Raw genomic sequence first — 23,937 nt, 5'->3', positions numbered from 1 at the left:
TGTTGCCAACCTCTGGCAGCCTGTACTCTACTTTCTGACTCCAAGTTTGTATATTCTCTGGCATATTATTTGTCATTACCATAAGGCTTAAATTTAACATCCTAAATATATAACAATCCTATTTGCTTTGATACCAACTTAACAATATCAATAGCAAACATAAATATGTTCCTATACCCCCTGACACCCCCCCCCCTTATGTAGTTCTTGTCACAAATCACATATTTATACATTATGTGTCCAAAACCACTGATGTGTCATTACATTTTGGGCATCTGCCTTTTAGATCTGTAGGGAGTAAAAAAGTGGAGTTACAAACAAAAATACAAAGTACTCGCATTTATATTTATCATGTCATTACCCTTATAAGAGATTTTTATTTCTTCATGCAGCTTCAATCTATTGTCTATTTTTGCTTTCAATATTTTAGTCTTCCCAATTTCTTCTTGCTTCCATGATTTCCAATGAGAAATCAGCACTTAATCTCATTGAGGCTCCCTTGAGCAAGACTCACTGCTTCTCTCCTGTGGCTTGCAGATTTTTCTATCTCTGGCATTCGACAGTTTGAATATGATATGCCATGGCATGGGACTATTTGGTTATATTCTGTTTGGAGTTTGTTGAGCATCTTGGATGTGTATATTCATGTGTTTCATTAAATCTGGTAAGTTTTCAGCCATTATTTCTTTTAATATTCTCTCTGCCCCTTACTCTCTTTCTTCTCCTTCTGGGACTGCCATGATGCATATATGGGCATGCTTGATGTTGTCCCAAAGTTTCCTCAGGCTCTGTTCACTTCATTTTTTTTTCCTTTCTGCTCCTTAGACTGAATGATTTCAATAGTCTTATCTTCAACTTTTCTGAATCTTTCTTCCGCCAGCTTTAATCTGCTATTGAACCCCTGTAGGGAATTTTTAATTTCTGTGACTATAGTCTTCAGCTCTGTGTGGTTCCTTTTCATAATTTCCATCCCTACATTGCTATTCTCTTTATGTTACTCTATTGTGTTCCTGATTTCCTTTAGCTCTTTGTCCATGTTTTCCTTTAGGTTTCTGAGCATATTTAGGACCATTTTTTAAAGTCTTTGTCTGCAATTTCCCAGATCTGATCCTCCTCACTGATGGTTTCAAATGCTTTAATCTTCTCCTTTGCCTGGGCCATCACTTTCTGTTTCTTTGTGTTTTGTGACCATTTGTCAAAATCTGGACACTTTGAAATTTTAGTGTGTTATTGCTGGAATTTAGGCTCTGAAGTCTCCATTCCTTAAGCTAGTATTATGACACTAGCTATATCCAGTTAGTGTTATGGCAGAGCTTTCCTTGATTTCTAGGAGCGAACAAAAAAAAAAAAAAAAAAAAAAAAGAAGAAGAAGAAGAAGAAGAAGGAAAAAAGAAAATATCTTTGCAGATTGACTTGTGCTAGTACTCTCCTTCAAGGCTTACCTATAAGAGTTTAGAGAACAGCTCCAGGCCAAAGCATGGGGGCTTCCCTGATCCTTTCTGAGTGAGCATGACAGTCTTCTTTTGGATAGGCGTATGTGGTCCTAGAATTCCCTGTTTACATGATTCCAAATGTCCTCTCTTCCCCAGGAAACAGTTTCCTCACAGACCACACACCGTACCGCATGTCCCACAGCCAGCAATCCTTTACCCCAGGCAGCACGACTTAACTGCTCTCCTGCAGTGTCTGTCGGAGTGTTCGTAGAGCTGCCTTCTACATATGGGGTAAGTTCTGGGGTGGCAAGTCCTTCAGGCCACCACCAGCAGACAGATTGGGCCAGATATACATGCTCCCAGTAGGTGCACAAGGATTCCTTTGTTTCCTCTGGGACCAGGAACAGGGATTTGCACCAGGACCATAGGCCAGCTCCTCTGTGAGCCAGTGAAGGGACAGGGGAGGGACAGACAGGATGCCACAAGATCCACAAGATCCTACTGCTTTTAAGTAGCCTTTTTTTTTTATTTTTAATTTTAAATTTGTCACTCTCCTGGTTACTGCAGTCCTTTATCTTCCGGAGCTTTGAGGTTTGAGAAAGATATTTCTGCCAATTCCTTCTGGTGGTTCAAACCTTCTGTGGGGTAATGAGGCACTGAAGTGTCTCACTCTGCAATCGTGAACTGGGTGAGGCCCAGAAAGGAAATTTTATATCAATCTTTTCTCTTGTTTCCAACATCTTAGTCCATCATCTCTTGGGTGAATTAGTGACTTGGTCTTATTTGCACAATTTTGTGTCATGTTTTCTCCTTGAATCTGGTTAACTTGAATATTTGTCTAATCTCCTTTTTGTCCTAATTTACATGTAGGAACACTACATCATTGGTTTCCAATGCTACACATGTAAGCTACATACTTGTGTGCAGAAAGCATCTTCATTCAGGGTGGTAAAATTCTCACATGGATTAGTGAGGGAAATCTTTATATTCTGTATAAAAACAAAAGCAAATACATTTACAAAAGTCAATAGTGTTAAAGAATATATATGGAATTAGTCAGGAGGAGGTGACAACCCATTCCTGAAGCAAGATGAATGGGTTTCAGTGGGTGAAATTATTCTAATTTATTACCTGCTTCTTGCTGCTGCTCACCAATTACTTCTCTATAGTTATATAAATAGGGACATGTTTCCTTTGCTTCAAATGTGAAAAATCAATTGTCTTAGTAGACTATTAGCATACTAATTCATCTTTCATATTTAACCTTCTCTGATCCATTCTATATAAAGTAGCCAAAGTAAACGCCTTAAACATGAATCAAATAGCCCTCTTCTGCTTAATAACCTACAGGGCTTCCCACTAAACTTAGAATAAAATCCAGACTTGACTTAGGCGGCCTTGTCTAATTTAGCGCCTACCTGTCTCTTTAGATTAATTAAGATTAATTTAAACACCACACTGGTCTTGTCTGGGTTCTTCAAATATCCCCTTTTCTTTACCTCTTCAAGACTATTGTTCTGGAATCTTCTTTCCCACTCTCACCTCCCAATATTTGCAGCTGGAATAGCATGTGTGAAGTCACTTTCCAGGTCAGTTCCTTCTATCCTTTAGGTCCCATCTTACATGTCACCTATTCAGAGAGGCCTTTACCTGGCCACACTGTCTAAAATAGTTCCCCATTATATTCCCTAGCTTAGGTGTTTCCTTCATAGCACTTACAGTATTTTAAATTATTTTATTTTTTCATTGGTTTACTAGACTTTTGTGTGTCCCTTTCAACAGATTATGAGCTCCTTGAAACCAGTTTGCACACCTTTCTTGTTGTGTCCTGCACATAGTGGTTACTCAATGGGTCTTTGTTAACTGAATGAAAAGAAAGATAAATCTTCAATATCCAACTTCTTTCCTCCCAGGAAATCCAGGACCACCCACACCTTCTCTTCTCTTCTCTTGTTATACAATGGAAGAGGAACCCTCTAGTCAAAGCCATTCCCTCCTACCTCCTCAGGAAACTTCCTGCATCCTTGATTCTTCCTCCTGTATCTTTGACTTTAAGAATCCTTTCCCATCAATATTCAAAGATGCTCCCATTAAACAAGCAACTAAACAAAAACCCCAAACCCTCATTCTACCTCTATCTATTTCTACCTGGCCCCAGGTCAGGGTGTGACCACCCTCTCCCTTGACTTTCCAGGCTCTGATATGCCTTGCATTCCCTTTCATCTTTTGCTACTTCTTGTTAGGTTCCTTTCAGGGAACTCTTAATTGTTAGGGTCCCGTAAGATCCTGTCCTTTTCACTGCTGAGTGAAAAAAGGTGAGTCCTTGTGGTAGTGGACTCGGGGAAGAAGGCTCTAAGAAGCCTTGAGAGTGCTGAGGCGTCAGTTGGGTAAGATGGGGATAAGGAGAACAAGGATAGGAAAATCCCGGGCCAGAGGTCAAGGAGGCCGAGAGCTGGCTAGGTGACTGTATCACTGTGACGTGTTAGAAAAAGACGAAGAAGAAAAGAAAGTCCCCGCCGGAGCCCAGCGGCCAGAGAATACTAAAGAAAGCGCGCGCGCATCGACTTCTGTGCGCCTGCGCCGCCATTGCCGCAGGCAAAAGGATGACGTATGAGTGGGCAGTGGCCGCGGTCACTCCGGAAACCTACTTTTCACCCGGAAATGGTTGCGGAGGAACATGGCGTTGCTCGTGCGAGTCCTTGTGAGTGAAGGAGTAACTTCCACGATCGCCCTCTGGGCCTCAGTGTTGAACCGGACAGGGCGGGGCGGGAGGAACTGAAGGGAGGTGCAGGAGGGGAGCCTGTGAGATAGCGAGACTGCGCGGCCGCTTTTCTGCGGGGAAACTGAAGCAGTCTCTTCTGAACCTCCGATTTGGCTTCAGCTTCCCTCTCGAGGAGGTAGAGAGTGACACTCAGCCTTTTATTTGATGGGGCTTCCTATTCCTCAGTCACCACCTGCAACCGTGTCCTCTCAAGAAGAAGCAGCACGTGAGGCACTGACAGGAGTTTCTGAAGACTTGAGTTCTAGTCCCTGTTCTGTCACTGGTTTGTGCACAGTGTAACCTTTGGCGTGTCATTTTCGGGCCTCAGTTGCCCTATGTAAAAAAATGAGAACATGAATCTCCTGCGGTCCTTTCGAATTCGGAGGCTCTCCGGGTTTGTTTCAGAGATCAGTGAGAGACTTCGTAACTGTTTAGTTAAGTGGAGGACTAGTAGAGATTATTTCACAGCTGGATGAAAACGGGGCCCATATCTGTCGTTTTCACTTTACTTAGCAGGGTCTGGCGCATCATAGGTGTTCAGTAAATATTTGTTGAATAAATGAATGAATGGATGAAGTAAGAAAGGACTACTTAGCATCCATAAGGGAAGCTACTGCACCTTTTGAGATTCTGTGCTAGCATACTCTGGCCTCTAGAAATTAAAGGAGAAAGAAAGTGGTAGTAGAAAAAGGGTTAAGAGGTTACATGAGCTTAGTATCTGAACTTGGAGGGATGGGAGAGTTGATAATTTTAGCAAGTCTTTCAAAAACTGGGTCAAGGACGTTGTTTTTCATAGCAGACACTGTTCTGTTTCTGCGTCTGGCTATCTTTTGAGATGTTAATCTTTTTATGTATGTCTTACAAGGACTGCAGTTTTACTTATTGTATTTCTTGTCAGTCTAGCAAAGTGCAAGTACCTGTAATTGGTGCTCAATAAATATTTGTTTGAAGAATAGCTCCTATAATTTACAGAGTTTCACTTGGTGAAGTAATTGTGGATGCCTGGGCATAAATCTGAGAATTGCTGGGGAAATGGCAACTAGGATGTCTTAAATTATTTGATTCTTAAGGTGGGTATTTGGGGGGAAATTGGGAAAAGTTTATTGGGCTAGAGAACTGAAATGAACACCTTGATTCATCTTGAAAGCTAGTGATTGGCCTAGCTATGGTAAATATTCTTGCATGAGCATGTGGGCAGTTGCAGATTCATTTCTTTTTGGGTAGTAGCATTTATAGAAACTATCTCTCCATCTGCCCTTTATTAGTTGGATCTTCTGTTTTTCTGTTTATCCTTTTCTATTTATCTTTTTAAGTAAAAAGCTAGTTTAGATAAGGAAAGTCACTTTCCCTTTATACTGTAATTCCCTGAACTCTTCTTATCATAGGTCATAATGTAGTGTGTAATAAAGCAATAGAAATCCCATTTGGACTACTTGAAAGTGGCAGTAAACATGAAAGTAGTAGATATTTATTGATTACCTGCTCTGAAGAGGCATTTGGGCTAGCAGTGTGAGGAGTTCACAAATACAGGAAAGTATGCCTGTCTAGAAGCCTGCAGGACCTTGACTGAAAGCTCAACTGCACTACTTACCATTGGTGTGACCTTGAGCAAGTCACTTAACCTTTCTGAGCCTCAGATTTTCTTAATCAGTAAGGTGATAGGGTTGATTGGAGCATCAATTGACACAGGTTATGTTTAAACAATTTTATTCCCTTTTAATTCAACTATTTTAAATGTTTACTACTACATTCTAAGAACTATGCAAGGCACTGTGGATGAAAAACATATACCTTAATCTAAATTTTATAATCTGTTGGGAGATAAAGAAAATAAAACTACAAATACAGTACTTAAAATGCTGTGATAGAAATATGGACCAGGTGCTATAGGAGTAGTTTTGAGAGGCACCTAACCCGGCTTTAGGACAAGTGTCCATTAGGAAAAGCCCTTGTGAGTGAAGAGAGAATTAGAGGATGGAGGAAACGGCTAGAAGAATCAAGAAACTGCAAGTAAATCTGTTTGGCTAGAGCCAGGGGCACTTACGGGGAAATGGCAGGAGGAGGCAGGGCCTTGTGTATCATGCTCAGGAGCTTGAGGTTTATTCTGAAAGCAAAGGAGAGCCCTTGAAGTATTTTAAGGAAGGGAAGATTTACTTTATTTTAAACGTTTTAGTTTGAGATAATTTCGAACTTACAGGAAGTTGCAAAAGTAATATAGAAATAATATTCAGAATTCCAGTGTACCCCCACTCAGATATCCAGATGTGCCAACTATTAGCATTTTGCTACATTTGTTATATCATTTAATCTAGCAATCTATATATCTAGGGAGATTAATTTTTAAAGGATTTTTGATTCATTTACTCTTTTTCTTTTGAAAGTTTTTCAATTAACTTTACCAAATAAAAAAACATTTCCAAACAAACAAAGCAAAGTAATGGGAAAAATGAATATCCTGAAATAACTTCATTCCTTTCAGTATGCTCCTACCATACCAAAAGAAAATTAATGAACCATAGTCAGGTGTGACCATTTACTCTTTTTCCCTTAATTTTTTAAAATTAAGGAATAATTGGCATACAATAAATTGCACTTATTTAAAATGTACAATTAGATAAATTTTAACACATGTATACATCTGAGAAGCCATTACCATAATCAGAGTAATGAACATATCCATCACCCCAAAAGTTGCTTTATGCTTCTTTGTAATCCTTTTCTTCTGTTGTTCCCTCCTTCCTCCAGCTACCACTGATCAAGCAGGAAAAGACTTGTTTCTTCTCTCATTTTTAAATTGAAATTAAAAAAATTTATTTTGGAAAGTATAAAAAAGTAAAAGAGAAAAGTCAACATAATAAACATCCATGTACCTGCTACTAGAGTTTTGTTTCAGTGGATCCTTGTAGCAGTTGTGAGCGGATCATTCAGAGGGAGCTGAGATTAGAGTCCCCAAGGCCATTCAGAAGCTACTGTAGTAATCCGGGAAGAAGAGAATAGTGCCTGTGCTGAAGGAAGGTCAGTGTAGCTAAAAAGGAAGGAATGGTTTCTGGAGGTATTGAGGAAATAGAGCCTATAGGACTGGGTGAGGGGTGTTGGTGAAGCAAAACAATAATAAAACTGCTTTCCACTTACTGAAGGTTTATTTATCCTGTAGTAGCAATATTTTTAACTACTTGGAATGGCTATAAATGTTTTTCTGAACTTGGGAGAAGTTGAGGTAAGCTACAGTTATAGCTAATATATTAATACCTGTAAGAGAGGGATAAGTACTTCCACAGATTTATATTTATAAATGAAGTGTTGGGAACGATGGGAAGGGAAAAGGACCAAGTATAGTAAGTAGAACCCGGAATCTGGAAGGATTTCATGAAGCAAATGAGCTTATGGTGTGGATAGGAGTGAAGATGAGTGTCCCAGAAAAAGTAACAAAGCAATTGGCTTGTGTGGAATAGAGCAGTGATTCCCAAACCAGAGACTCAGAGTCAGGTTTTGGTGCTGCTGGTTAAGTATAAAGATGAATCAAATTAAAAAAAAAAAGATGAATCAAGAGGGGCCCAGTTGGTAAAGACCCATAAAGATCAGATGTTTACGTTTGACTAAAATGGGTCTTGGAGCCACTGTAAGCTTTTAAGAGAATGCCAGGTTTAAAACAATATTTTAGGAATATAGCTCTTGCTGCTATGACAGTTAGCTGGGGAAAGAGGAGCTTACTTATGCAATTAATTCAGTAACAATTGTTAATAACAATGGCATCTTTGTGCATGATTTACTGTTATCAAAGTGCTTTTATAAATGTTCCTTGCAGCACTTCTGCAAGGTAGCTTTTACTATCCCCATTTTACATAAGGGAAAATGGAGGCCCCAGAGGATTTAAGTAACTAGTTCAGGGTCACACAGCTATTTATAGCAGGCCTGGATTCAAACATTTTTTCTGCTACACCTTAGCAGTTTCAATTAATGATTTGGACAAGAATCATTGTAGAATTGGAGAAGAAAACATAGCTGATTGCTCCTTTTCTAAAAAGAATGGATTTAAAGTGTTGGTATAAGACCAAGTAGAGCCAAAATTACAGAGAAAAATTTTGTTGATTTTGGAAAAAATGTGTTGAAATTCTTCAAAAAAATCTTCCAAAATTTTGCATTGTTCCTACTTGTAATTTTCTCTTACTTGTTTTTTCCTTTGGGCCTAAACTTGCAGAATTTTTATCTTATCCCATATTGACATTTTTAGCAAAGGAACATCCAACGTTGAATGATTCTTGTAAATATGTCAGCATAAGTAAAACAAAAAGCCAGTAACTGTCTCATTTGAAAACCATTCCACTTAAAACCTTAGCTGAAATAAAATATTTTTAGCTTTACTTTTCATTTGAAATATACAGTGCTGTGAGTGGCTCTTAGAAATAATTACACAATTTTAGAACTGTGAGACACTTTAGAAAGCATCTCTAGGTTTAAAACCGTAACCTCTTTCCATCCCACCCCTGCCCTTTCCTGCCTACTCATGAGGAAACATTCAGACTCGGTATTTGTTGAGGTGGTCTTACTGCAAGCTACATTTGTTAATTTCTTCTTAAAACTTGAGAAGTAGGGATTTTATCTTCATTTTATAGAAAGAAAACCACAACTCACAGAAATTGGACTTAATATGTAACTCATGAAAACAGTGGAGCCAAGAGTCAAATCAGTGCTTTCTGACTCCAAGTACTTGGTTCTTTCCACAATAGTATACTATGGTTTAATTGGTTCAAGACTAGGCCATAGAGTGTTAGAGCTAGAATGGACCTTGAAATATTCCCTTTACCCTTTTATACTATTTAAAGAGCAGAGATTCTGGAGCTGGACTTCCTGGGTTCAAATCCTAATCCTACTGCTTATTAACTGTGACCTTGGGGAGTTACTTATCCTATCCATACCTCAGTTTCCTCATCTGTTTTAATGGAGTAGTAACAGTGTGCCTAGGTCATTGGATGGTGAGCATGAGTTCATAATATGTAAAGCACCTAGAAAAGTGCCTGGCACATAGTAAGTGCTCATAGTTATTAGTAATAATTACTATGAGCAAACCAAGTGTTATACAGGTTAAAGTCCTTGTAAAGATGCTAGAGTAGCTTAGTCTAAACTAGAATTCAGGTCTTTGACTCCTAGTATTACACTGTATGCTTGGCAAAGTATTTTCAAACAATTTGTGTGTTCAGTCCATATTATGGACCTATAAGGTCTATAGGTTAAGAGAAATTAACCCTTGGATTCACTAGAGTTAGTTCCTAGAACAGAGCTTGCGAGTGCTTTGTACATCAGTGCTGTTTATACAATGAAGTGTCTCAGGTTCATGAAAAAAGCAAGATTCTCATTTAATAAGACACTTTTCCCCAGCCTGCATAGTTTTGTATCCAAGAGACCCTTCTGAGGGCAGCAAATGCTAGAGTAAAAAAACGAATCTCAGTCATAGCTCAAATAGCCATTTAATCTCTCTTTTTGTCTTAGGAATCAGCCTGCTCCATGTTTTCCCACCCTTTAAACTTCTGCCCGTCTTCATTCACCTGGGGATGACAGTAATCCCAGTACTATTTACCATAAAGGGATCCTATGAAGATCAGATTAGTATTTGTGAAAAGGCATTGCAAACTATAATTTGAATGGTAATATTATTGTATAGTGACAGAAGTCTACTTGTTTTGTTTACCTCCCCAGAGGGAGTCCATATTCCCCTGCTTGAGTCAACTATAGCCAGAATTTTTTTTAGTCCTTGGGACCAGGAGTAGGCAGGGATACATCTTATCCTTGGAGAGATGAACCTGGAAGGCTTGGTTCTGTCAGCATTTGGAGTTTCTCTTTCCTTGTTACTGTTCTGGCAGGATTTCTAAACTTAGGTCCCTATTTGCTTTCTAGATGGGGAGTCTGATTTAGGTTCCTGACAGACTATTTTTTTCTTTCTCTAGAGGAACCAAACTAGTCTCACTCAGTGGGTTCCAGTATGCTATCAACTGGGACCTGTGTCTCCTACTCAGGGACTGTGGGGCAGAACTCTGTCTGGCACTTCCCAGGTAAGGTTTGTTGTTCCTTTGCTTGGTATGAAAACCGTAAGTATTTATGTCCAAATGTCATGTATTTATAGATTAGCCAACCAAATTGTGTGATGGAAAAACCTCATGAGACCACTTCTGGGTCTCTGTGGTGTCAGCTCAGGGCTGATTCCTACAGTATAGTCTAGGGCGTTGCTTCTAAATACCCCAGCAATGGAACTTAGCCCAGGATACCATGCTACAGTCTGATGATTTTTACTGTTAGGGAGTCTTTCCAGATATTCATCTCAGAGTTAACTTTTCTTCACTTTTCTTTTTGTAGCCACTTAGTGCCACTTTTATTTGGGGCTGAAAAATGTTTTTTTTTTTTTACCCCCCTTATTTTGGTCATAAAATCCAAGGAACACTCATTTGAGGCCTTAGTTTACCCCTGACCACATGATTCATTATAATGTAGTTCACGCTGGGCCCTCCTTGAGGGTTTTTTCCCCTCCTGATTTTTGTTCATTGTACAAATAATTTAGTAATAAAGAAAATAAAAATAACCCATGACCTCAAACCTGAAAACATCAATATTTTCATCTTGCTGTTTCCTTTCTAGTCCTTATGTATATGTGTGTGTATAGTAATTTTTTTCCTCAGGTACCATAGCACATATCCACGAAATTTTATATTCTGCTGCCTTTTCACTTACTAAAGCAGTCATTGTTAAATAAACCTTCTAATTAAAATTTTTAATGGCCACATGATATTCTGTTTACTTAGCCTTTGATATCAAAATTATTCCCGGTCTTTTTTGCCATTAAGGACTTCAACGCAGTTAACATTTTCTTGGCATATATATTTTTACTTATTTTAAATTATTTAATAAGGATAAATTTCAAGGAAGGTATACCTTGAGTCAAAGGGTATGAGCAGTTTGTCGCTCCAAAGAGTTGTTTTAATTTATACTGCCATGAACTTATTATAGCCAGTTTTTATCATAACCTCCACCAAGGTTATGTTTTGGTGTTTCGGCTTTTTTAAAACTAATTGGGTGTTTTGGTTCTTTTTAAAACTTTTGGGTAGAAAATCTTACCTTGTTTTCTTTGTATTTCTTTGTTTAGCTATCAGGGTTAAATATTTTTTCCATGTTTACCAGTTGTATTCCTGTTTGCGAAAATTGAATGCTTATGTCATTTCTTCATTTACCTATTGGAAATTTGTTGTTTTTCTTACCAATTTATGAGTTTCTTCTGTAGCCATTATCTTTTTAAAATATTTGATGCAATTAAAACTATTTTTGTTATGAATAATTATTTTAAAAAATGTATTTTTATGTGGAGTAATTCCCTTCAACTTGTGCATAAGCCCTGCCCTTCTGAGGATATGTGTTCTGGTTTGACAGTGCTGCCTTTTAGCAAAACACAAGAAATGGATCAGCTGTTATAAAGGGTGTTTATTTGGTTACGAAGTTACAGTCTTAAGGCCATAAAGTATCCAAAGTAAGGCGTCAACAAAGGGTACCTTCACTGAAGAAAGGCCGTTGGCATCCGGAAAACCTCTGTTAGTTTGTAAGGCACATGGCTGGCATCTGCTTGCTCCCAGGTTGCATTTCAAAATGGCATTCTCCAAAGTGTTGCTCTTGGGGCATTTTGTCCTCTCTTAGCTGCAGCAGCTCTTCAAAATGTCACTCTCAGTTGCTCTCCAGAATGTCACTCTCAGCTGCTCTGAGCTGCTTCTGTTTGTCAGCTTGTTTATATGGCCCCAGTGATTTAATTCAGATCTACCCTGAAAGGGTAGGCTAACACCTCCATGGAAATTATCCAGTCAAACATTTGACTCACAGTTGATTGAATCACATCTCCATGGAAATACTCAAAGAATTCCAATCTAGTCAACACTAATGTCTGCCCACACAAGATTGCATCGAAGATAATGGCACTTTTGGGGGACATAATACGTTCAAACTGGCACAGCATGCATGTCTTGTTTGTCCCTCTACTTTGTGGGTTTCTCCCTCTGCCTGGCATAGAGCGGGCACTAAATGTATGTAGAAGAATGAAGAATATGCCTGTCCAGAAGCAGCGTCTACTTTGCATAACCATGCAGGTATTTCTTCTCAGCACATATCCACAAAATTTTATATTCTGCTGCCTATGGGCTATGTTATATTTTTGTAGACTGGAAAATTTAATAGAATTTATCATATAGTTTTAAATCATTATTTGTATGTTCGTATGTTGTGAGGGGCATTCATCTATAAGAACCCCTGACTTTTGTCCCATTCTTCTAATCAGTGAACACTTCTTGAGCACTGAATAAGTACCAGGTATTCTATTAGGCTCGGGGGCAAGCATCCATGTAAATAACTCGGTGTGGCTTATCCCATGATCGGATGTAGTTTTTTTTCTTTTTTCTTTTAACTTTTTAAAAAAAGTTACAAATAATAAAACCCCATACAGAAAACTCCAATCTAAACCCCTCCTTGATACCCATATCCACCAATTTTAACATTTTGCCATCTTTGTTGTATCGTTCTATCCATCTATTTATTTATATTATGAACATGTGAGAGCAGGTTGCAAACATTTTACTCCTTGAACACATATGTCCATGTACATTTCCTATGAGCAAGGATATTTACTTATATAATCACTTTAAGTGCAGTTATAAGTTCAAAGCTTATATTCTGTATTCCAATTTTTTCTTATGTCCCAATAATGTCCTTTTCAGCCATTTCTCCTCCATTCTTAGGTACCATCCAATATTCATGTATTGCATTTAATTGCCGTTATCTCTTTAGTAACTCTTCCTTTTTTTTTTTTTTAAATTCTGGGAATACATATATAACATAAATCTTCCCATCCCAACCCCATTAATCACATTTAGTGGGATTAATCACATTTACAATGTTGTAGAACCCTTATCACTATCCATTACTAAAATTTTCCCTTCAACCCAAACAGAAATCCTTGTACTCATTTTGCGTTAACTTGCCATTGCCCCTGACCCTCACCCTGGTAACCTGTACTCTCTTTTCTGTCTCTGTGAGTTTGCCTATCCTCTGATATTTTCTTTGTGGTTACCATGGGCTTAAATTAACAACCTAAATCTGTAACAATCTCATTTGCTTTGATACCAACTTAACAAAGTCAATTGGATACGTAAACTATGTTCTTATATTCCTCTGTTCCACCACCACTATGTAGTTCTTGTCACAAATTACATATTTATACATTATGAGTTGAAAACCATTGAATTATCATGATGTTTTATGCATTTGCTTTTTGGATTCTGTGTGATATAAAAAGTGAAGTTACACATCAAAAATAAAGTAGTACCTATGTCATTATCTTTACTGGAGATCTTTATTTCTTCATGTGGTTTCAGTCAATTGTCTAGTGTCCTTTACTTTCAACCTGCAGTATTCACTTCAGCATTCTTGTGGGACTGGTCTAGTGGTGACAGACTCTCTTAGCTTTTGTTTATCTGGGAATGTCTGATCTCTCCCTCATTTTTGAAAGACATTATTGTCAGATATAGAATTCTTGGTTGGCAAATTTTTGCTTTCAGCACTTTAAGTCTATATGTCTTCCTACTGCCTTTTTGCCTCCATGGTTTCTGATGAGAAATTGGCACTTAATCCTATTGATGCTCCTTTGTATGTGACATGTTGCTTCTCTCTTGTGGTTTCCAGAATTCTCTGTCTTTGGCATTTTACAGTTTGATTATAATATGGCGCAGTGTGAGTCTATTTGGGTTTATCCTGTTTCAAGTTTGTTTAGCATCTTGGATGTGTGTATTCCTGTGTTTCATTAAATTTGGGAAGTTTTCAGCCATTGTTTCCTTGAATATTCTCTCTGCCCCTTTCCCTCTTCTCTTTCTGGGATCACACAATGTGTATATTGGTATGCTTGATAGTGTCTCATGGGTTTCTCAGGTTCTGATCATTTTTCTTCATTCTTTCATTTTTCTGCTCCTCAGACTGGATGATTTCCATTGTCTTATCTTCAAGTTCTCTGATTCTTTCTTCTGCCAGCTCCAATCTGCTGTTATACCCCTCTAGGAAATTTTAAATTTCTATTACTGTGGTCTTCAACTCTGATTCCTTTTCATAATTTCTGTCTCTCTATTGCTAGTATCTTTGTGTTCATCTGTTGTTTTCCTGATTTCCTTTGGTTCTTTGTCCATGTTTTCCTTTAGCTTTTTGAGCATATTTAGAACCATTAATTTTTTAAAATTAGACATTATTTTTTAGAGCAGTTTTAGGTTTACAGGAAAATTGTGCAAAAATTAGTGTTTCCATAGTACTTTCCTTTGCTCACAGTTTCCCTATAATTAACATCTTGCATTAGTTGACATATTTGTTACAATTGATGAACCAGTATGGATATATTGTTAGTAATTAAAGTCCATAGTTCCCATTACAGTTCAGTTTTGTATTGTATACTTTTGGATTTAACAGATGCATAATATAACTTATCTTCATTACATTATCATTCATAACAGTTTCATTGCCCTAAAAATGCCCTGTACTAAAAGGTCAGATACTGTGTGATTTTACTAATATGAACCAACTAGAACATGTAAACTCACAATCTTCAAATGTAGAGTATAGGGTACCTAGAGATAAACAGAAGCTAGAGAAGGGGGAGCAGTTACCTAATATGTACAGAATTGTTAACATGGTTGAACTTAAATGTTTGGGAATGGATAGAGGGGATGGTAGCTGATTATTGGGATTATAAGAGATAGTGCTGTATTGTAGTTGAATTTGTTTGAAAGTGATTGTTTAAAGTCATGTATGTCACTGATTAACACTACAAATATAAAATAAGTTCCTGCATGAACTACTACAAATTAAGAAAAAAATAATACAGGGGTGTTCGGTTTGCTAATGCTGCCAAATGCAAAACACCAGAAATGAATTGGCTTTTATAAAAGGGGGTTTATTTGGTTACACAGTTACAGTCTTAAGGCCATAAAATGTCCAAGATAACGCATCAACAGTCGGGTATCTTCACTAGAGGATGGTCAGTGGTGTCCGGAAAACCTCTGTTAGCTGGGAAGGCACATGACTGTCGTCTGCTCCAGAGTTCTGGTTTCAAAATGGCTTTCTCCCAGGGCATTCCTCTCTAGGCTGCAGCAGCATCTGAGCTTATGTTGCTCTTCTTAAAGTACTCTAGTGATCCAGTAATGATTCACGTTCAATGGGTGGAGCCACACCTCCATGGAAACATTCAGTCAAGAGGTCATACCCTAATCAAATGTGTCACTCCCAGTTGGGTGGGTCACATCTCCATGGAAACACTCAATCACAAGGTTTCAACCTAATCAACACCAATACATCTGCCCCTACAAGACTGCATCAAAGATAATGGCGTTTTGGGGGACATAATACATCCAAACTGGTACAAGGGATATATAGGAAAAAAACAAATTTACTACACCAATAACTATGAGTCAACATTAGGAGGGATGAGGGGAATAGGAGGATTTGGGTTTTATTTTATTTTATTTTAATTAATTAATTAATTAATTTATTTATTTTAAATGAAAACCACAACATTTAATTTTTTCCCCAAACCAAACACTACACTGATTTCCCTGTTCAATTTTATTTTCTGTAATAAGAAACTGCAGACAAGATACAAACAGCCCGCTGAATCTACAGGGCAGTGGTGGCAGCATTCTGTTAGAAAGGAGGAAAAGTTTAAAAAAAAAAAAAAAGGACAAATGATGCCCCTCCCTCTTCTCTCCACTTACCTCCCTAAATAGAGGAAAACATGGACATGCTCCATGCTGGCAGATCATGCCTTGTGGTCCATTTGTAGGGTGAACAGAAAAAAGATGGGTTTTATTTTTTATTCTTGTTTCTGTTCTGGAGTAATGAAATGTTCTAAAATTGATCATGCGGATGTATGTGTAACAATGTGATGATACTGTGAGCCAGTGATTGTATAGTTTGGATGGTTTGTATGGTATGTGAATATATCTCAACAAAATTAAAAAAAAAAATGCCCTATCCGCCATCTGTTCATCCCTCTCTCCTTCCCAACCACTGATCTTTTTTTTTTTTTAAACAGTTTTATTCACACTCCATACAGTCCTTCCTAAGTGTACAATCAGTGGCTCTTGGTATAATCACAGAGTTGTGTATTAAATACCACAGTCAATTTGGGAACATTTTCATTGCTCCAAAGAGAAAAATCCCATACTCCTTATATCTTCCTATTATTGACAATTTGCCTTGGTGTGGCATCTTTGTTGAAGTTGATGAAAGAACATTACAATATTACTATTAACTATAGTCCATAGTTTGCATTAGTTGTAATTTTCCCCATATACCAGCCTGTTATTAACACCTTGAAATAGTGATGTACATTTGTTCTACTTCATGGAAGAATTTGCTTATATTTATATTATTAACTGCAGTCATCATCCACAACAGTGTTCACTGTGTTTTGCAGCCCCATGTTTTATTCTCTAACTTTCCTTATAGGGTCATACATGACCCTAAACTTTCCCTTTCAAACACAATCACATCCATAATTCAGTGCTGTTAAATTACACTTACAAAAAATTTGCTACCATCACTTCTATCAATTTCCAAATATTTATAATCACAAATTAAGCATCAGCTCCCCATTTTCTGCCCTCATTCTGTCTACTGGTAACTTATACTCCAGATTTTAACTCCATGGGTTTGCTCATTATAATGAGTTCATGTTAGTGAGACCAGACAATATTTTTCCTTTTGTGTCTGACTTATTTCACTCCACATAGTGTCCTCAATGTTCATCCCTGTTGTTGCATTTAACAGGAATTCATTTTTTCTTATAGCTGAATAATATTCCATCTTACCTGTCTACCACATTTTGTTATCCGTTCATCTGTTGATGGACACTTGGGTTGTTCTCATCTTTTGGCAATTGTGAATAATGCTGCTACGAACATTGGTGTGCAAATGTCTGTTCATGTCCCTGCTTTCAGTTCTTCTGAGTATATACCTAGTAGCGGGATTGCTCGATCATACAGCCATTCTGTACTTAGCCTCTTGAGGAACTGCGAATCTTCCACAGCAGCTGCACCATTCTACATTCCCACCAGCAGTGAGTAAAGTGTTTCTATTTCTCCACATCCTTTTAGGACCATTTTTTCGTCTTTTTCTGGGATATCCCAGGTCTGATCTTCCTCATTGATGGTTTCTAATGCTTTAATCTTCTCCTTTGCCTGGGTCATCACCTCCTGTTTAGTTGTATGTTTTGTAATCTTTTGTTGAAACCTGGGCATTTTGATATTTTAGTGTGTTGCTACTGCAGTGTAGACTCTGAGTCTTCTGTTCCTTAAGCTTGTGTCCAGCTAGTGTTATGACAGAGCATCTCCTTGAATAAAAAAAAAAAGAAGAAGAAGAAGAAGGAAAAAAAGAAATCACCCCTCCTATTCTTTGCATATTAACCTGCACATGTGCTCTCCTTCAGGGCTTATCCATTAAATGAGTTTGGCGAATAGCTCTAGGCCAAAGCATAGGGGCCTCCCTGATCCTTTCTGTGAATGTGTCTTATGTGGCCCTATGAATTCTCCCATTTACACATTCCAAATGTCCCTTTTCCCTAGGAAACAGTTTCTTCCTTCCTAGGAAAAACTTTTCTCATAGTCTGGGCACTGGACCGTATGTCCTTCAGCCGGCAATCTCTTGCCCCAAACAGCATGGCTTGACTGCTTTCCCACAACATTTTGTAGGAGAGTTCTGTGAGCTGCCTTCTACATTCAGGGCGGATTCCAGGACGAGTCCCTCAGGCCACCACCAGAAAGACTGGGCCGTACATACAAGCTCCCAGTATGTGCATGAAGATTCCTCTTTCCCTCTGGAACCAGGACCAGGATCTGCACTGGGAATATGAGCCAGCTCCATGCCGAGCTGCTGAGGGGTGGCGGAGGAGTGAATCAGGCTGCTAAGGGATCCTGCCACTTTTAAGTAGCTGTTTTCTTGATTCAGTGCAGTCCTTTAACTGTTTTCTGGAGCTTTGAGAAAGATATTTCTTCAAATGCTTGCTGGTTGTTCAAAGCTTCTGTGGGGTTATGGAGCCCTGAAGCCTCTTACTCTTCCATCTTGATTAGGTGTGTCCTTATGGTGATCAAATATAATTTTAGCCAATGAAAATAAACTGGACACTTTGACTTATTGAATACATCTCACTGGCACATCTTCCCACTTTGCAGTCACCTAGTTAAAACTTCTGGCTCAGAATGGCATCCTCAGGTACATGTCTGACAGGGAGGCAGATTTGGCTCAGAATGAGGAAGAACTTTGTGTTATTTAAAACTGGTGTAATGGAATGTGTGGGCTGCATTTTAACATACTAAATTTACTCCTTTTGAAAATATTCAGGCAAGGATTAGATTATGGTATGTCAGGGACATGCCATAAAAGAATCCTTCATTCTATGAGTGGTAGTATCAAATGATCTCTAAGGTAATAGCCAGTGCTATAATCTTTTAATTCTATTATTTTTAAAATACTGGAGATATTGTACTGTATTCTCATCTCTATTTTTCTTAAATAACTGATTGAAGTTCTGTCATTCTTTGATGAATCTACTTTAAAAAAATTTATTTTGAAATAATATTAGGCATGGAAAAGTTGCAAAAATATTGGAGTACCCATGTACCCTTCATCTGACTTCTCCTAATGTTAACATCTTACATAACTATAGTGCAGTTATTGAAACCAGGAGATTAACATTGTGTTTCTTATTTCAATTTTTCCAGTTTTTTTTTTTCCCCCCACCAATATCCTTTTTTTGGTCTGGGATCCAGTCCAGGATCCCATATTACATTTACTTGTCATATCTCCTTAGTCTCTTCCAATCTGACGTTTTCTTAATCTTTCTTTGTCTTTTCAAGATTTTGGCATTTTGAAGAGTACTGGTCAGTTATTTATAGAGAGTCCCTCAATTTGGGTTTGTCTGATATTTCCACATAATTAGATTGAGGTTATGCATTTTTGGCACTAATGATATTATCCCTTCTGTTCTGGTTTGCTAATGCTGCCTTTATGCAATACACCAGAGATGGATTGGTTTTTGTAAAGGGGTTTTATTTGGTTACACATTTACAGTTCTGAGGCCATAAAAGTGTCCAACCAAGGCATAAGCATGAGTATACCTTCACTGGAGAAGGGCCATTGGCGTCTGGAAAACTGCTAGCTCAGAAGGCACATGGCTGGCATCTGCTTCCTCCCAGGTTGCGTTTCAAAGTGGCGTTCTCCAAAATGTCTGTGGGCTTAGCTTCTCGGGGCAAACTCTGGGCTAGTATCTCCAAAGCGTCAGCAAAAGTCTGCTTTCAATGGCTGTCTCCAAAATGTCTTTTTTAGTACAGCACCGAAGTCCTGCTGTCTGAGCTCTTACAGGGCTCCAGTAAATTAATCAAGACCCATGCTGAATGGGTGGAGCCACACCTCTATGGAAATAATCAAAGGTATTACCCACAGTTGGGTGGGTCACATCTCCATGGAAATAACCTAATCCAAAGATTCCAACCTAACCAACACTAATACCTCTGCCCCCACAAGATTACATTAAAGAACATGGTATTTTGGGGGACATAATATATCCAAACTGGCACATCTTCTGAGTGTGTCATATCAGGGGTAATTGATGCCAGTATGTCTCATTACTGGTGATACTGACTTTGATCACTTGATTAAGTTGGTGTCTTTCAGTTTTTTCCACTATTTTCGCTTTTGTAGTTAGTAAGTATCATGTGAGGAAACACTCTGAGACTATATAGATACATTTCTCATAACACTTTTGCCTACTAATTTTAGCATCCAGCCATGGTTCTTTCCTGCAACCATCATTAATGTGGTATTTGCCGAATGATTTTCTATTTCCATCATTCATAATACATTTATTTACTGGAATTCTACTGTAAGGAAGAGCTATCACTTTCCCCCCATATAATTATTTATTTAGTTATTAATATCAGTACGAACTCATGGATATTTGTTTTCTTCTGAGACATAATTCATTATTCTCATTATTTGCTTTATTGATCAAATTGTTCCTACTTTGGCTATTGGGAACTCTCGTATGTCCTTTCAACATACCTCCATCATTTTTTGAGCACTTTCTTATTTCCTGGCACTACAAAATGTTTCAGGCTCATATTGTCTTTTCTTTGCCCTAGCCCTAGATTCAACCACTTCTCCAAGGACCTCTGGTTCCTTTTATTGGAGAATGGTATTTAGAAATCAAAATCTTCTAGGCATAAGCCTATATGATTTTTAACTCTTTTCAGATTTGGGAAGGCATCTTGATATAGGGGAATAACATAGCTTTGAATATTCTACTCATGGTGAATTTTATTTCTTTGAGCCTTGTTCTAGTTTCTTAATGCTGCTGGAATGCAAAACACCAGAGATGGATTGGCTTTTATAAAAGGGGGTTTATTTGGTTACATAGTTACAGTCTTAAAGCCATAAAGTATCCAAGGTAACACATCAGCAATTGGGTACCTTAACTGGAGGATGGCCAATGGTGTCCAGAAAACCTCTTGTTAGCTGGGAAGGCATGTGGCTGGGTCTGTTCCAGAGTTCTGGTTTCAAGATGGCTTTCTCCCAGGATGTTCCTCTGTAGGCTGCAGTTCCTCAAAAATGTCACTCTTAGTTGCTCTTGGGGTGTTTTTCCTCCCTTAGCTTCTCCAGAGCAAGAGTCTGCTTTCAACAGCCATCTTCAAACTATCTCTCATCTGCAGCTCCTCTCAGTTCCAGTGCGTTCTTCAGAGTGTCCCTCTTGGCTGTAGCTCCTCTTCAAAATATTACTCTCAGCTGCACTGAGTTCCTTCTGTTTGTCAGCTCATTTATATGGCTCCAGTGATTTAATTTAGACCCACCCTGAATGGGTGGGGTAACATCTCCATGGAAATGATCCAATCAGAGTCATCACCCACAGTTGGGCGGGGTGAATCTCCATGGAAACACTCAAAAAATTACAATCTAATTAACACTGATATGTCTTCCCACACAAGATTACATCAAAGAACATGGCTTTTTCTGGGGGACATAATATATACAAACCGGTACAAGCCTTAGTGTCCTTATTCGTGAAATGGAAGAAATAGTATCTGCTTTTTAAGGTCATTATGAGATAATGTAAGTAAAACACCAGACATATAGGTATGGGCACATAGGAGACCTTCAGTAATTTATAACTGCTATTTTTGTTGCTATTTATGTTTATGTTACTTGGAAGTTCATAAGTTTTCTCCTCACAGTATAAAGTAAAACTTAAATTTTTAAAAAATTTTTCCTAAAACAAGTTGCAACCTCTCCCTGGATCTTAGTTTCCTCATCTATGTAATGAAAAGGTTGGAATAGAAGATCTCTGAGATTCCTTCCAGCTCAAGTGTTATTCTAAGTTACTCCTTAGTTCTTCAGTTGCCTTTTCTCCAAGCTAAACAGCCTCAATCCACTTTAACCTTTCTAACTAGGACCTTTTATTCATTCCTTTGATCATCCCTGTGGTTCTTTTTCTGGACCTTCTCCAGTTTATCTTCTCTTTAAAAACAAACAAACAAATAAAAAAAACTAGTTTTTACTGAAGGCTGACTCCATGCCCAGAATGATGTTGGGCATTGGACAGAAAATAAAAGAAGCATAAGATGGGTTGTGCCCTGGTGGAGCTTATAGTTTTGCCAAAAGGATCAAATATACATACCCGTAGTTTTCAAGAATTACTTGAGTCACTTGCCTCCCTCCTTTCTTCCTTCTGCCTTTCCTTCTTCCCTTCCTTCTTATTTCCCTTCCTCCCTTTCTTCTTTCAGATGAGGAGGGTCTCTTCACTTTTGGAACCTTTTTGGAAACAAAAATTGAGGGTGAAATCTGTTCTAAATCTAATACTGCTGCTGGGGAAACTAAGTGTTGTCTTTGGTACTAGATGATGGTACATCAGTAGTTTAATATAGTGTTAAATGTCAGCTCATGGATAGTGGTAGGAGAGAAGTAGAGCAAGTGGTGAGAAAGCCACAGAAGGAATCCACTGATTACTCCTGGAGCTATGGGGGAAGAGAAAGATCATGTCATCTAATAGAAGAGAACTTAGCCTCTTTAACTGCTGCTGGTTGTATTCTTTGACCAGTTTAAGTGCTTTGTGTTCTAGGTGGACCATTACGTTGATATATGTGATGTAATGGGAGGTGTTCCCTGTTTAGTCTGTATTTTACAAAGCATAAGTGTTCTTGGGCCTGACCAGAAAAATCCTGACTAATCTTTTAATATCTGTGTTTGGACAGAAAAGTAATAGTAACTCTTCACAATTAGAAATTCTGTTTTTTTTTTTTCCATTGGGATTAAAGAAAATAATTTTTATTCCATGTGTCCCATCTCTTCTTGGAATAAACCAGAATTAGAGGGGTAATCCTCTTCCCACCCCTTCCCCACCCCTTTTTGTTTTAAAGGTAATACCAACAGTACTGAGAATTTGGAAGGTAGATTCTTAAACTCATCCATAATTCTAGTAACTTAACAAAATTACTCCTCATTTCTTTGTGTTCCTTCCTAGACTTGCCCATATGGGATTCATTTTTTACCTATAATTTTATATGTAAGATTGCTTTCATGTTACAAATAAATAGTCTCTATGGCTTCCTGATTTTCCATCGAATGGGGGTTTCTTGATTTTATTAACCGTCTCCTTGTTGGGCCTTTTCACTTTTGTGAATAATGCACAATGATGATCTCTTGCATGGAGTTTTTTTCCTTGGGAATTTATTTCTAAAAATACATTTATTGTTCTTGATTTTTTAATACCAACCTAATAGGATTGAAATAAGGAAATATATGAAAGGCATTATTAGCATAGTACTTGGCACATAATAATTATAAGTAATGACTATTGCCAAATTGTTTTCAAATGCAATGTGAACATAAAAGGAGACAATTCTGATATGAACAATGATGTTGATGATGATGATGATGGAAGTGTCTGTTTATTGAGTAGTTTGTGAAAGGCACTTTACATGTATTTTGTCCTTTAGTCCTCACTACAACTGAGGTTTAGTAACTTGGTCTGTTCAGTACACTTAGGTTTGTAAGTAGCAGAAGCAGGTTGTTTTTTTTTTGTTTTTTGTTTTTTTTCCAAGATATATATGTTTATTGCCATACATGAATTAAGATATCATCATGGACAGACATTAAAATAAAAATACACATAAAAAATCAATATATAGTGTTGATGAATGCACAACTATATGACGACACTGTGGGTCATTGTATACTTTTTTTTTTTCCACATTCTTTTTTTTTTTTTTATTAAATTCAGTTTTATTGAAATACATTCACACACCATACAATCATCCATGATATACAATCCACTGTCCACAGTATGATAACATAGTTATGCGTTCATCACCACAATCTATCTCTGAACATTTTCCTTACATCAGAAAGAACCAGAACAAGAATAAAAAATAAAAGTGAAAAAAAACACCCAAATCATCCCCCCATCCCACCCCATTTGTCCTTTAGTTTTTATCCCCATTCCTCCACTCATCCATACACTAGATAAAGGGGGTGTGATCCACAAGGTAGAAGCAGGTTTTAAACTCAGTATTACCTGATGTTAAAAGTATGTATTCCATGTGCTGCACTGCTGTATACTATATACTGCACTGCTGTATTCTATATACTGCATTGTGCCAGTATTTGAATGGGTATTGATCACAGTTCTAGTTC

General features: G+C 37.8%; 1 protein-coding gene across 2 annotated transcripts in view; it reads left to right on the top strand.

Moving 5' to 3' along the window:
• The first annotated feature begins 4,074 nt into the window (after nucleotides 1-4,074).
• Nucleotides 4,075-23,937, top strand: part of LOC119515566 (ubiquinol-cytochrome-c reductase complex assembly factor 1) — a 115,750-nt gene continuing 95,887 nt past the window's right edge. The window contains exons 1-2 of one of the 2 annotated variants that reach the window (XM_037811627.1): nucleotides 4,075-4,134; nucleotides 10,137-10,241. In XM_037811627.1, coding sequence (XP_037667555.1) covers nucleotides 4,111-4,134; nucleotides 10,137-10,241 — 129 coding nt within the window. In that variant the 5' untranslated portion in view covers nucleotides 4,075-4,110. The remainder of the gene's footprint in view (nucleotides 4,135-10,136; nucleotides 10,242-23,937) is intronic. The other variant, XM_037811626.1, reaches the window with a different exon arrangement.

Source organism: Choloepus didactylus, chromosome 19 (genome assembly GCF_015220235.1).
Source record: "Choloepus didactylus isolate mChoDid1 chromosome 19, mChoDid1.pri, whole genome shotgun sequence".
Lineage (NCBI taxonomy): Eukaryota > Metazoa > Chordata > Mammalia > Pilosa > Megalonychidae > Choloepus > Choloepus didactylus.
Note: the sequence above shows the minus strand (reverse complement) of the source record. Positions and strands in the feature narration are given on the sequence as shown.